The sequence below is a fragment of the Colletotrichum orchidophilum genome (assembly GCF_001831195.1).
Source record: "Colletotrichum orchidophilum strain IMI 309357 chromosome Unknown Scaffold_185.1, whole genome shotgun sequence".
Classification (NCBI taxonomy): Eukaryota; Fungi; Ascomycota; class Sordariomycetes; order Glomerellales; family Glomerellaceae; genus Colletotrichum; species Colletotrichum orchidophilum.
The window spans coordinates 61,833-74,621 of NW_019173140.1; the positions used below are offsets into that span (position 1 = coordinate 61,833).

A 12,789-nucleotide genomic window follows, 5' to 3' on the forward strand; every position below is an offset into this window, starting at 1 on the left:
CCCCGGGAAGAGGAGAACTTGATGAATACTCGGCGTCATCGGGCCTGTGGGCTCTCTTTCGTATTCCACAGGGTCGTCGTTTTACGAGCATAGTTCAGGCCGTCCAATATTGGACGTTGTTCAAATCAAATCCCGCTGGGACGGCAGCCGAAGAAACAGAGTTTGCAGTTCCTGGACGGTGGCTTTCCATGTGAAGAGCGATGTGTTTCTGACTGACAGAAACGGCTGTGGGAAGCAAGCGGAAAACAGAGTTTGCCGGATGAATCAGCGTCTTGACTTATGCGCCTTCGGGGGTCGAATTCCTTTGACTGCTAGCCAACAATGCCCAGTAATGCGCCCTGGAGTTGATGGGAAAGTGACGAAAAATAGCAGACGTGCGCTCCGGAGTTGGGATGGGGGACATGATGTGCGACGAGTGTGTATGCCGCTATCAGCTTCGCCAAACAGGCCGTCCGTTGGTGATTATGAATGCAATTGCAACGTGTGCAGCTAGCAGGTTGAAAGATAAGAGGTCCGTCTCGGTGAAATGAGATCGCTTGTTGTCCGAAACCGATCGCCGCGTCTCCGCACTTCCAGACTCAAGGCGTGCCAGGGTCAGGGTCAGCATTGTACGGAAGGTCTGGGGAAACGTGCAGGGAAGAGTATTCCGAACAGAATCCCCCGCAAGTCCAGAACACAAGGATGGACGTCGCCAGTCAGAGCTCGACAAGGGCGAGCGAGGAACAAGGAAGGACAGAATGGCAAATCACCGTTCGAAAGGTGTATCTCTTGCGTGCCGTGGAGGGAACTAATTATGTGTGTAATGATTTAGCGTTCTCCAGGCGGCCAGGCGGTCCTCAGATATGCCAGGCTTGCCATGGTAGCAACGTGTGTGCAGCAGGCCAAGGTGGTGTAGGAGCCGCAAAGATTGGGCCGATCTTGTCAACGGTAGGCCAACGCAGCGAAGATCCCTAGCAAGGGCGAAACGCTCGGCATAACGAACTTAGGGAGACGAGCCATGGCCAGGACTGCCGTCTGCCGCCCCAGGTTGGCCCTGGACAGCCGGGGGAGATGCTCTTGGTTTCCCCGCGACATCAACATCGAGCAAGTGATTTCTCCAGTCACAGCCCGGATGGCCAGATCAAAATCCCGGGGTGCATGTGGGATGTCTTGGTCGGGGGCGTCAGTGTCAACTCCATCTTCCCCAGACCAGACCAGCACGACCATTGGTGGTTGTCTGGGGGAGAAAGTGTCAGCGTAACATTCTTTGCCAAGTTCCCATGGCCCATGCTTTCCTAAGTTCCTAGGCAGCGCCATTGGTAAAAAGGCAAACGCCACAGCAGAAAGAGGCATGGCGATCGCCAGAAGCCAAAGCTCCCCCGGGGGGCTTGCGACGGCCAACGAGCGCAGACCGCGGAGGGGTCGAGGCATAGCGATGCTTCCGGTAGAATGCTCATTGTCCTAGATGCAGACCTAGATGCAGCCAAAGACGTGGTAGACTGGCAAACGGGAGATGGGACTTTGGGGTCTGTCTGGCGATGGGAAGCCATCGAGGTACATTGGAGGGTGTGGCCTGACCTGGCTTGGCCTGGTCATATGTATTGGTGCTTTGTGATTTGTTGGCTTGGGGACAGCCGGTGAGGATTCGACGGGCATCGAGGGTGTCGTCGTCTTGGGGTGGCTGTGTCTGTGTTGTGCGTTTCTGCAGTGGTGCATGCACTAAACGCCGAAGATACCGACCGACGTGGTGTTTGCTTGCGGCATGACATTTGGGAGACGAATGAGAGAATGAGGTCTCTGGATATCGCGTTTTGCGTCGTTCGAATTGGCATAGCAAGGCTTCTTCGAGAGACAGTGACATTAGTGTTTTTCAGATCCAGGAAAAGTCCGGACGAGGAAAAGCAGGAGGCAAAGGAGGGAGGCAAAGGATGAGCAGGAGGAGAAGGAGGATTGAGAAGTTCGACACAGCGAGGGTCTCGAGTGTCTGTCTCTCCCGCCTCTTTCCTGTCCATCCGCGTTCTTTCCGTGTCACACTTGCCAGTCCCGCTCCCTCCCCTCCTTCCCCCGGCCGTCCCCGTCCGTTCCCCGTAGTTCCTCCCCAAATCCAAAGTCGCAGGAGGCCATGTCCCGTCGTCGCTCCTGCCCGCCCAGGGCCCCCTTGACACCATTCTACAGTGACCCCACTAATTCCCCGTTCCAGATCTACCTGTCCTCAGAGGCTCGGAGCTGACCCGCGTCTCCCCTTGTCACTGCCACAGCATCATCGCGCCTTTCCTGGGGTGTTGACAACATCGAGATGCTCCACCCAAAAATTGTCACATCACCATTCATCACCTTTGCAGCAGTGTGGCAGCCTTTCTGCGGCTGTTCTCACTTGCACGTTGGGTCCCATCTCCCGCAACTCGGTTAACCCTCTCTTTCATCATCGCTATCTCTCGATCTAGATACGCCTTGAACGTGCCTCGAGGTACTTACCCTCGCTTAGAGTCCTCGTCGTACTCGCAAAACCCCCCGCCGTCTTAGACCGTCCCAGCGCGCCGCAGTCCCCTCTTACAACCGTCACCCAATCCCATAGTTCCAGCCGTCCCAGCCGTTCCGTTCTTGGCCATTCATTTGCAATTGCAAAACGGCCAAAGAAATTGGAAGGTTCCGGGGTGCAGTCACTGGGAGGAGATAGCGATAGCCCAAAGACCTCGCTATCGTATTATACCTCCCCTTTGAGCCTCACCGTCTCCTCTGTTTGAGACTCGGCCATCACCGTCTATCCCGCTTACCCGTCGAGCTCAGCCCGGTACACCACCAGCTCCAGGCCAAGCACCGACCACCCACCAGTCAAACACCAGCATGTGTGGCCAGCACGACGGTGAGGAGCTTGTCCACTCCACTGCCGTCACCTCTGTCTCGACTTCATCGGATCCCTTCCCCTGGGAATCTGGCGTCTACGATGCTCATTGCCACCCCACGGACACCATGTCCACCGTCGAGGCTATCCCCAGCATGCGCGCCTCGACTCTAACCGTCATGGCCACCCGGAGCCAAGACCAGGCCCTCGTTGCTGAGGTTGCCGCGTCCCACGGCGTGCGATCAAAGTACGAGCTGTCTCAGGGCCATCTGATTCCCTCCTTTGGCTGGCATCCGTGGTTCTCCTACCAGCTGTTCGATGACACCGTGCCCGAGGCTGAGAGGACGTACCACGAGGGCCAATCCGACGCAAAGAAGCGCCATTACCAGGCCGTGCTAGCCCCCGCCCCTGAAGACCCCGACTTTCTTGACGCCTTGCCCACCCCGCGTTCTTTGTCGACCTATTTAGCCGATACCCGGGCGCGCCTCCAACATCATCCCCTTGCTCTAGTCGGTGAGGTGGGTCTCGACAAGGCCTTTCGCCTACCCCAAGGACGAACGGACGCGGACGAGTCCTCTCGTGACCAGGCTCTTACCCCAGGTGGTCGCGAGGGGCGTCGTTTGGCGCCTCAACATGTCAAGATGCCCCACCAAGTTGCCGTGCTGAAAGCTCAGCTGGCACTCGCGGGTGAGCTTGGCCGTCCTGTGAGTGTCCACGGCGTCCAAGCCCATGGTGTTCTCCATGATACCCTCTCTTCGCTGTGGAAGGGTCACGAGAAGGAGGTTGTCAGCAGGAAGAAGCGTCGTCTCGTTGCCGAGGGAGCCGAGGACTTTGATTCCGAGGATGATCTCGAAGAGGATGAGTTTGGCAGAAAAGACGTCCCGCCAAGGCCGTACCCCCCGCGGATATGCCTCCATTCATACTCTGGACCTGCTGAAATGCTGAAGCAGTATACTAACCCGGCCATACCAGCGCGCATATTCTTTTCCTTTTCTTCGGCCATCAACCTGGGCACCAAGGCGGGTGCTGACAAGATTGCTGAAGTTCTCCAGGCGTGTCCAGACAATAGCATACTGGTCGAGAGCGACTTACACATTGCTGGTGATGAGATGGATGCCAGGTTGGAAGAGATGTACAGAAAGGTGTGCGAGATTAAGCAGTGGAAGTTACAAGAAGGAGTGGAGCGCATAGGAAAGAATTATCGGGACTTTATCTTCGGTTGACATATAGGTGCCAGATAGGAAGGTTATGAGCAGGTTCCAGGTACTCCTTCGCAATAGACACTGAGAACACTCATCTTCCATGAGAACACTCATCTTCCACTTAGGTTTGAGGCTACCTAGAGCGACCCTCGCAGTCGCAACGACCCTTCGGGTGCACTTCAAAGTGCGGATTCCAAGCGTTTCGTCCGCTGGCTGCCGTAGAGACTCTTTTCTTCTTTCTTTTCTTCCGAAAGCGCTGTTCAATGATCACAGCTGCGGTGAAGTCCATGGCGACCAAGTACAAAACCACATCGTCGTGAACGCCTGCATGTAAACCGGATGGGGGCTTGGTGTGTCCGTTGCTGCCATGTGTGGACATTATTAGTAGCTTACTTAAAGGTCGAGGAGAAAGAGAGAGAGAGAGAGACATGGATACAAAAATGCAACTAGATTTATTTCATCTTGCGAACGCTCATAACGTTGTCTGATACACGCACGACTATAACTTGTTCTACCATTCATGATTATCTCTTTCATCTTTCAACTGCCATGCAGTGCATCTATCCACACACTCACAAATATAACAACAACACTCTCTCCATGTGGTTAGGCCAGCAGTAGGCCAGCAAACGCCAATCATTACAAGCATGACAGGAAGAAAACACAAACAATAAAGTAGACAGAAAAAAAGAAGAGGTGTAATATAGATGCGGGATATCTCTACTAAATTTCAATATATCAAAGGACCAATTCTCATCATTGCTACACTCATCACCCATCAGCCCCCCCCCCCTTGCTCCAACGCTTTCCTGCTAAAGGTGCTCTTTAATTCTTGGTCTCTCCCAAGACGTCGTCAATAGTAGAAGCCGTATCCGACGGCGCGCTGGGCACGTACTCGCTCGAGCCGGGCGAGTAACTGCTGAAGCCGTCCGAGACGATGACGGAGGGCGCAGTGTGCTCGTCGTAGGCGGGGAGGACGTCGTCGCCCATGTACTCGGCAAAGGCAGTCGTCGGGCTGGGAGGGTTGATGATGGCGGGACGCTGGAAGTGGTTTGGCATCAGGTGCTGGTGCTGGCAATGCATCTGCTGTGGCTGCTGCTGTTGTTCTTGTTGCTGCTCCTGCTCCCTCATCCTCTGCCTCCGCTCCTCAGCGGCAACCATCTCGGACACCAACATAGCAGCGTTTCTAAACTCTGTGATTTCGTCCGTCATGCTCTCCATTGTCTCGAAATCTCTCTCCGATTCAGAGGAGATCGACGGGCGGCCGTCGATAAAGGCCTGCTTCTCCTCGTCCTCTCCGCTGCCCGCGCGGGCGGTGACGAACATGCGGGACCAGAAATCCGTCAGGGTGGCTTGGCGGGCCTCCTTGCGGGCCTCGCGGTGGTCGCGACGGAGGGCGCGGCGGGCGTGCTTGCGTTCGCGACGTTCGGCGCGGCTGCTATGGCGGCGGGCAGAAGAACGGGAGAGGACGCCGAAGCGGAGGAGGGCTAGGATTCCGACGAAGAGGAGGACTGCGATGGAGATTTTGGCGGGGAGGGGGAGGCGGTGGGGGGGACGTCTGTGAGGACCTCTGTGGTGAGGGCCTCTGTGGTGAGGTCCTGGTGGAGGGAAACCCGGGGGCTTGAGGTGGAATGTCAGCTTTTTGCTCTTTTGTTTTTTTTTTTGGGTAGAGAAGACTTACGCCGTGGTGGCCGTGAGGGCCGCGGTGGTCGGGGCCTTCGTGATCGAGGGGGTTTTCGTGCTCAAAGTCGTGAGGGGGTCCCAGAGGAGGAAGACCTGGGGGACCGGGAGGTCCGCCGTGGTGGCCGTGGAATCCGGGTCCATCAAACGGAGGAGGCGGGCCGTGATGGTCGTGAGGACCGTCAAAGGGAGGAGGTGGCGGGGGTCCGTGGTGGCCGTGAGGAGATCCATGAGGAGGCTCGTCGAACGGCGGGGTAGGAGGGCCGTGGTGAGGTCTTCTGGGTGGCTCAGGGGGTCCCTCGGGGGGCCCATCCGGAGGTCCCTCGCGAGGCGGCGGCCCGCAGTGGCAGAACCCCGGAGGAGGCGGTGCGGTGTGGTTTCCCTTTTCGTGGTTGCCGTGATGGGGGAAGGGGAAGCCGGGGCACGAGGGGGGAGGACCGTGGGGACGACGGCCGTGGTGGTGGCCTTCTCTTCTGCCTCCGGGGTGACGGCCCTTGCCGTGGAAGCCGCCGCCGCCGCCGCCGCGGACGCGGTGCATGAGGGTATCGATGACGCATTTCAACGAGTTGCAGGAGCGGAAGCCGCGGTGGCTGGGCGGGAAGATGCCGTGGTCCTGGGCGAGGCGGGATTCCTTCTTGTGGATTACGTGCTTGAGAGCGCGCAGCTGGTGGCGGAGGCACTCGAGGTCGTCGAGCTCGGCGAGGACCTTTTCGTCTAGCTTGGGGTGCTCGGGGCGGTGATGGCGGCCCCCCTCGTTGTCGTGACCAGGGCGGTGGTGAGGGGGTCGCTGCTGCTGCTCGCCGGGGTGGTTATCCGGGTGGTTGCCGACGCGGTGGTGCGGCGGCGGCGGGAAAGGTGGGTCCTCGAGGAGGCCGTCCTCGTCGTCGCCGGGCCGGGGTTTGTGGGCGCCAAACTCGGGGAGGGTGACCGAGGACGGAGGTGGATGGGCGTCTGAGGTCCTCACGTTGCCGGCGACCTCGATGATGGCGGCGGGGGCAGTCTGGCGGAAGCGGGCGACAAAGGCGAGGTCCGAGGCGAGGGTGCGGCCGGAGAGGGACTCGAGGGTGAAGCGGAGGAGCTGCTCTTCGCCGGCGCAGGTGGCAGACCAGGAGGCGATGAAGGTTGAGCCATCGTGGTCGCCGGCAAAGGTGCCGCGGCCGAGGGTGTGGCCACCCTGGGAGAGGGCGTTGTCGTTTACTTTGATGTTTGGGTAGGCACAGGGGGAGGGCGCCTCGAGGACTTCCAGGTGGAGGGTCTGTGTTGTGTTAGTTTTGGAGATGTTATTATGGGCGAACCAGAGGATATCTGAGTCCATAAATGTACTTACGTAGGGTTTAGGCTGGTCCTCGTTAAAGCCAGGGGGGATGTCAAAGGTGATGAAAGTTGATGGCGAGGCATCTGGAGTTTATTAGTCACGATGAAAGGGTGACGGGGAGTGAGGATTGGGACGTGAGGAGGTGGCCATACCGTTGACCTTTTCCATGCCAATCTTGGATGGAGCGGCTCCCACGAGGACCGGCGCGAGCAGGAGGGCCTGCGCCAGGCCGCGCATGATGGGCGGTTTGGGGGTGGGGGAATGCTTTGGTTTCTTCGATACGGGGAGGATCGATTTGAGATTTACCCTCGTCGAGACTCAACGGTCGTCAACCCCGTCTCCTTCGCTAAGGCGTTACAAATTACCGAATATTTCGTATTTGGAAACCCCTCTGCCTGGAATAATGGTGTGCTCGTCGTCGGTCGTCCTTCGTTGTTGGCAGTGAGATGGGTTCGGTTCGGTGCGTCTCGGGTGACGATGTGGAGAGGGTGAAGGAAGAATGGAGAGTGGACGGCAAGGGCAGGTAGGTGATAAATGGCTGCCTGGCAAATAGCGTGTGTGTACAGAGTACGGAGACGTAGATAAGTCTTTCGTCGAGTCGTGTATTGGCTGACGGTGTGCCAACCTCTGTCAGTCCAGTCGTCTTACACCGTCGATCGAGGGACACATGCAGCTTGACGTCTCACACTCACACACTTACAACCCCCTTGGCGCCTGAATGAAAAGAAACAACGGGGGAAAGAATCAATGGAAGGTATTCACACTTTCCACCGAGAATGAAACGTGAAGAACTGGCAATGTGAGGAAGCAAGAGAGATTGTGAAAATTGGAAAAAAAAAGTGATTTGGGTGACAGGCACTGAGACAGAGAAAGAGAGAGGCAGTGTCATCCGGGGACGCGCAGTCTCGTCGCACCAGGAGGTAAGTGGGGCTTCGCAATCCTCTCGGCGCCGCTAGACCGGCCGTGGCCAATCAGCGCAGACGAGCTGACGAGTCCTCCTTTCAGCGCTTGCCCATCATCTGCGAACTAGGCCGGTACGTACCTGCCGTTTGGTTCGTGCATCCCGAACTGCCGGTCCCGCGCCGGGGATCCACACTACCAGCAGCAGCCAATGACAACGAGAGCATGTTGGCTACTCATCGGACCCGTGGGGTTGCTGCGATGGTGCGCATTCGCCCTGGCATAGAAATTTTCTCGCTCTGATTCCCTTTGGCCTCGCTGGCTGCAGCTGTATTATAACAATGCCCAGTCTGGTTGTCTACTATGTAGTAGTCCCTGGGCAAACCAGAGAGTTGGGTGGATCCCGGTGTAACAGGCTAAGCACCGGAACGTGGGGTGTGACGCTAGTTTTCCGAGGCGACGGGCCCCACCGAGGTGACGAGACATGAGATTCGGCACTGCAAGCCGCGCACTACTGTCTAGGTGCGCATATTGTTCCGACTTCCTGGACGGCCACGCCGTTCCTGGTCCTTTGAGTTTTGCTTGTCTGATTATTTGTAGTCCCTCGGTCCACGAATAGGTGAAGCTGTTTGCCCTAATGAATGATGGGCGGATGGCCATGTAAGCACCATAAGTCCTTGCCGCCGTGAGCGCGCGGGTCACCCCTTCCCCCTCAATTGATAGTGCGAATCAATAGCTACGAGGCCGTCTAGCTTGAAACGATCATTCCGTGGAGAAAGTGGTACGACGAGAAGACAAAGGACCGGAGAGGTGACCCCACGCAGATGGAAGGCGGAGAAGAAGAACTTGAAGAAGAAAAAGACGGGCTCATTCGGCTATGATCAAGCAATACACTAAGGGAGTCCCCTCAAAATGAAGATACAACCATGTCCCGTGAGGGCTCCTGAATGTGGGAATACCCGTCCGTACCTTGTAAAGAAAAGACAGGAGAAGATGGATGAACATGCCAGATACGCCCCCCTGTCCTCCCCGGGCCCCCCCCTTCACGCCCCGCTATAGACTGTCAAATGCTTTAACCTACCTTGCCGGGAAAGGGAGATACACGAGACGAACCAACCAACAGAAGAAAAGAAGACGGATCACACAACTCCTCGAGGCTCAAGCTTTCACGACCCAAGAAACCAAAATAATCCAAGAAACCCACCCGTCCACGCGTCAAACTGCAGCTGCTGCACTGCTGAGAGTTGCATGCCTGTAACATGGCTCTCAAAATCCCCCATCAGGAAAATAAGAGATCTGCGAAACGTCGCCACGCTTCCCCTGGGTTGACACTTTTGACAGGCGGACTAGACCCCGCCACACCCAGAGAAGAACAATAGTTCGACACTGCATGTACTGGCAATGGCTCTTACAAGGGTGGCAAGAGGTCCTTCAACACCTGCACACGAGCCCGCGCCACGTCGGACCCTTGTTCGCCCTCACCCATCAACACCATGATCTTGATCATTTTTGCTGCAATTACGTTTGTTAGCAAATAAGGAACGACGAGTGAGAACACACCAGGCCAATACAAGGAAAAAAAAGAAAAGAAAAAAAGTCTCACCAATATCACTCCTGGCCCTCTGGAACAACGGATCCCTCTCCGCCTCCTCCGCCGCAACGGGATCTTTGGCAATTTCCCGCAGCACACTCCCGATACACAGCGCCTCAAGGAACGCGCGGTGGTTGAAAACCCACCACACCCTCGCCTCGAGCTCAAAAATGTCAAAGAGCAGGAAAAACGACGTAATCGCCTCGTGCGCCGCCTCGAGCGTGCCGCGCGTGTTGGACGGACACTCGGCGCTCTCGGACGCGTAGACGAGCATGATGTTGTGGTGGTAATTGCTCGTCAGGAACAGCGTCTGCCTCACGACGCGGTTGTTGGTCCGCGCCAGCGTCACGAGGCTGTCGGCGTCCCAGGAGCGAAAGACGTCTGGGAAGGAGCGGTAGACGCAGCGGAAGTCGGCGATGAGTTTGGACTTGTGGCGGACGGTGGCGCAGATGGGGAGGTCGAGGGAGCGCGGGGAGCAGATAGTTTCTTGGACGAGGTTGGCGAGGGTCCAGGAGCCGCGGATGTAGGCAATGTCGGTCGGGTCGCTCGAGGCGATGGCGGAGCCGTCGTCGACGAGGTCTTCGACGGAGACGTCGGTGTGTGTTGCCGACGGCGGGAGGGAGAGGAGGACTGTGAGGAAGGTGTCTTGGAGGAGGACGGCTTGCCAGAGCTTGCGGCGTTGCTGTTTTTCAAAGATGGGGGCGTCGGGGGTTACTGTTCGTGCTGCTTAGCTTCCAGGTGCATTTCATCCGAGGATTCTCTTCATGAAGAGGATGGATCATCGTACCAATGTTGGGATCGCGATGGAGACCCATGGCGTAGGCCTGGCGGATGAGTATGCCGGCAAACGCCCAGCCATCCGAGGCGTGGTTGTCGTTGATCAGAAAGTAAGTCAACCTGGTCACATCAGTCTTCACGTTCCACAGATGAACATGCGCAGACCCGTCTTGGAATAGGGGTAAAGGGGGTTCACCTACAGCACCATGGACTGAATGGAGCGCAACGAAGCAGCGCTCAGGTAGGAAAACATGCGAAGCGCCTGGTTACTCGCCGAAGCATAAAACTCGGCCGTCTGCTTCGCATCATTGGGCGAGTTGGACGTCACAAACTGCGTGCCCAGCGCGAGCATGACAAAGATGAGGCCCACAAACGCGGCGTCGACGCGGTTCTTCTCCTCGGCGCTGAGGCTCCAAAAGTGCTCATAGTCGGCGTAAAAAGTCTGGCGGTGGATCATGGGGTAGACCGGGTCGACGCACTCAAAGTACTGCGCCAGCAAAATGTCGGCCTGGACCTTTTCGGGCAGCACGGAGATGACCTCGGGCAGGCCGCCCTCGCAGGTCCAGTAGTTGGCAAAGGGGTGCTCGGAGCCGATGCCAAAGACGTTGCTGGCGGTCGGGAGGGAGTAGGGCACGTTGGAGAGCAGGCCGGTGGAGGAGGAGAAGGCGATGGAGCCGACGGAGCCGCGGGAGGTGAAGCCGCGGCCCTCGATGAGGCCTCTGTCGGCGACGTTGGGGATGGTGGAGATGTCGCCCGGCCCCTTTGACTTTGGGGGTTTTGTCATGCGGCGGCCGTTGGCGAGGGATCTTGTTGTTTCTCTGCTGTCTGGTCAGTTTTGTTTGCGTTTCCTGAGTCTCGAAGTCGTGGGGTTGAACAAACTCAAGTATTGTGGCCACGGCCGCATATTGACATTCCGTCTGGCGTTTGATACATGCTAAACAGTTGGGTCGACCTCGATCACACTGTTGTGTGTGTTAGTGTTGGTGGTGGTTTAACTTGATGAGTTTGATTGGCCTGCTTCTTTCACTCGAGGAGCATCGGGGGCGAGTAGATGAGCAAGTTTTGCGACGCAGGCATGCTCCAATCAAGCGTGAGAGCAACGAATCTTGTATTCCGCGCGCTGTGCAACTAGCATCGTGTGTTTGGCGACTGAACACAACCACTCGAGGCTTAATGTTGATACATTGACAGGCATTGGTACACTTGAAACCACCAGTTGGGTTCTGTGTGTGGGGGGGATGAAGCACGCAATGATGAGAAACCCGCTAGGGGTGAGAAAACAAAAAGAAGGGAAAAAGCCGTAGTGAAACTGGGGTAGCAGAGAGGAAAACAGAGCGACAAACAAAAATGTAGCAAACGAACCTTTGTCTTGCGCTCAACGCACTCGAAGCACGACAGGGTAGGTTTGTTGCGCTTCTGCTTTTTCCTGGCAGGCTTGTCGCCGCCGTCGTCAGGGCTGGCCGAGTTGCCGTCGATGCTCTCATCCGGGTGGTGAAGAGCGCCGTTGCCGTTGCCGTTGTTCTGGTAGCTTTTCGGTGTCGCCGTCGTCTGCTGCTGCTGTGCGACGGGGGTCGAATACGACGGCCCCGATGCCGCCGATGCCGCCGGCGACAATGCGGCCCCTCCATTTTGTGGTTGAGGATGAGGTAGTGATGGTAGACGCCCGTGATCTGGGGCTGGCGATCCGTAGGCTGTTGATGTCGAGCTCGGCGTGAATGGTTGCTGATGGGGATGCGGGAGATGGTTTTTGGAGGCCATGGCGGGTGTTTGCGTGTGGATGATTGCGCCACTTGAACTCTGTCGATTTCATTCAATTCAATTTCCTCATGAAACCACTCGATTAGACAAGCGGCTGGGGTGCCAAGGCCGACTTGATGCTGATTGCCACCGGCGGCGCAACAGGCAAACGAACGGCAAAAGTCGAGTTGACTTCCTGCGTGCTCCCGTCTCCGGCCGTCTCCGTCTGGGCAAGCCCGCGACGGTGCCTCTCTTCCCCCCGGAAGAAACGCAATTGCCCAGGGCGGCTGGCTGTCCAGGCCACCGGGCGGAGGGTCGGCAGAAAAGTTACGAGATTGAGAAATACGGAATAGTCAATTTGACAATTAGATTTCCGGACGTCGCACCAGCGGTTGGTCGAGATTTGGCGCCTGCGTTACCCGGGAATAAAAGCCAAGATCTAGAAACCAACAGCGGAGGGACGGAAGGGCGGACGGGCGATGCGGCGCGGCGGCGGGTTTTTGCGCAAACTTTCCGGAAAGTAAGTGATCGGTGTCTGTGTCAGTGTCGGTGTCGCCGGGTGCTCAGAAGCCGGAGGAAGGTGTTTGGGCGGTTTGCGCTGGGAATAAACAGGCGATAGAGGTAATGCGTTGCGGCAGCGTCGCACGAAGGAGATTGCGATGGGAATAAGGAGGGAAACAAGAGGGAAAGGGAGAACGTGCGGAACGCGGCCGGATGGGAAGGGGGGGGGGGGGGGGGGGGGCGCGGCGGGCGGCGGCGGGGGGGG

The 12,789-nt window shown here is 57.3% G+C and overlaps 4 protein-coding genes across 4 annotated transcripts; 1 reads left to right on the top strand and 3 right to left on the bottom strand.

The window, feature by feature from the left end:
• Positions 1-1,274: 1,274 nt before the first annotated feature.
• CORC01_13244 (uncharacterized protein) lies at positions 1,275-1,743 on the bottom strand (the record flags this gene model as incomplete). Its single annotated transcript, XM_022624861.1, has 3 exons — positions 1,275-1,511; positions 1,608-1,666; positions 1,716-1,743. 3 exons carry the CDS (start codon positions 1,741-1,743, stop codon positions 1,275-1,277), a joined length of 324 nt encoding a protein of 107 aa, XP_022468645.1.
• Positions 1,744-2,823: 1,080 nt separating this feature from the next.
• On the top strand, positions 2,824-4,044 carry CORC01_13245 (uncharacterized protein; the record flags this gene model as incomplete). Its single annotated transcript, XM_022624862.1, has 1 exon — positions 2,824-4,044. One exon carries the CDS (start codon positions 2,824-2,826, stop codon positions 4,042-4,044), a length of 1,221 nt encoding a protein of 406 aa, XP_022468646.1.
• An 804-nt stretch (positions 4,045-4,848) lies between these two features.
• Positions 4,849-7,255, bottom strand: CORC01_13246 (uncharacterized protein; the record flags this gene model as incomplete). The annotated part of the gene is made up of 4 exons (XM_022624863.1): positions 4,849-5,643; positions 5,705-6,958; positions 7,031-7,101; positions 7,171-7,255. 4 exons carry the CDS (start codon positions 7,253-7,255, stop codon positions 4,849-4,851), a joined length of 2,205 nt encoding a protein of 734 aa, XP_022468647.1.
• A 2,071-nt stretch (positions 7,256-9,326) lies between these two features.
• Positions 9,327-12,044, bottom strand: CORC01_13247 (fungal specific transcription factor domain-containing protein; the record flags this gene model as incomplete). The annotated part of the gene is made up of 6 exons (XM_022624864.1): positions 9,327-9,430; positions 9,522-10,223; positions 10,297-10,406; positions 10,487-11,104; positions 11,166-11,248; positions 11,649-12,044. 6 exons carry the CDS (start codon positions 12,042-12,044, stop codon positions 9,327-9,329), a joined length of 2,013 nt encoding a protein of 670 aa, XP_022468648.1.
• Positions 12,045-12,789: the final 745 nt, after the last annotated feature.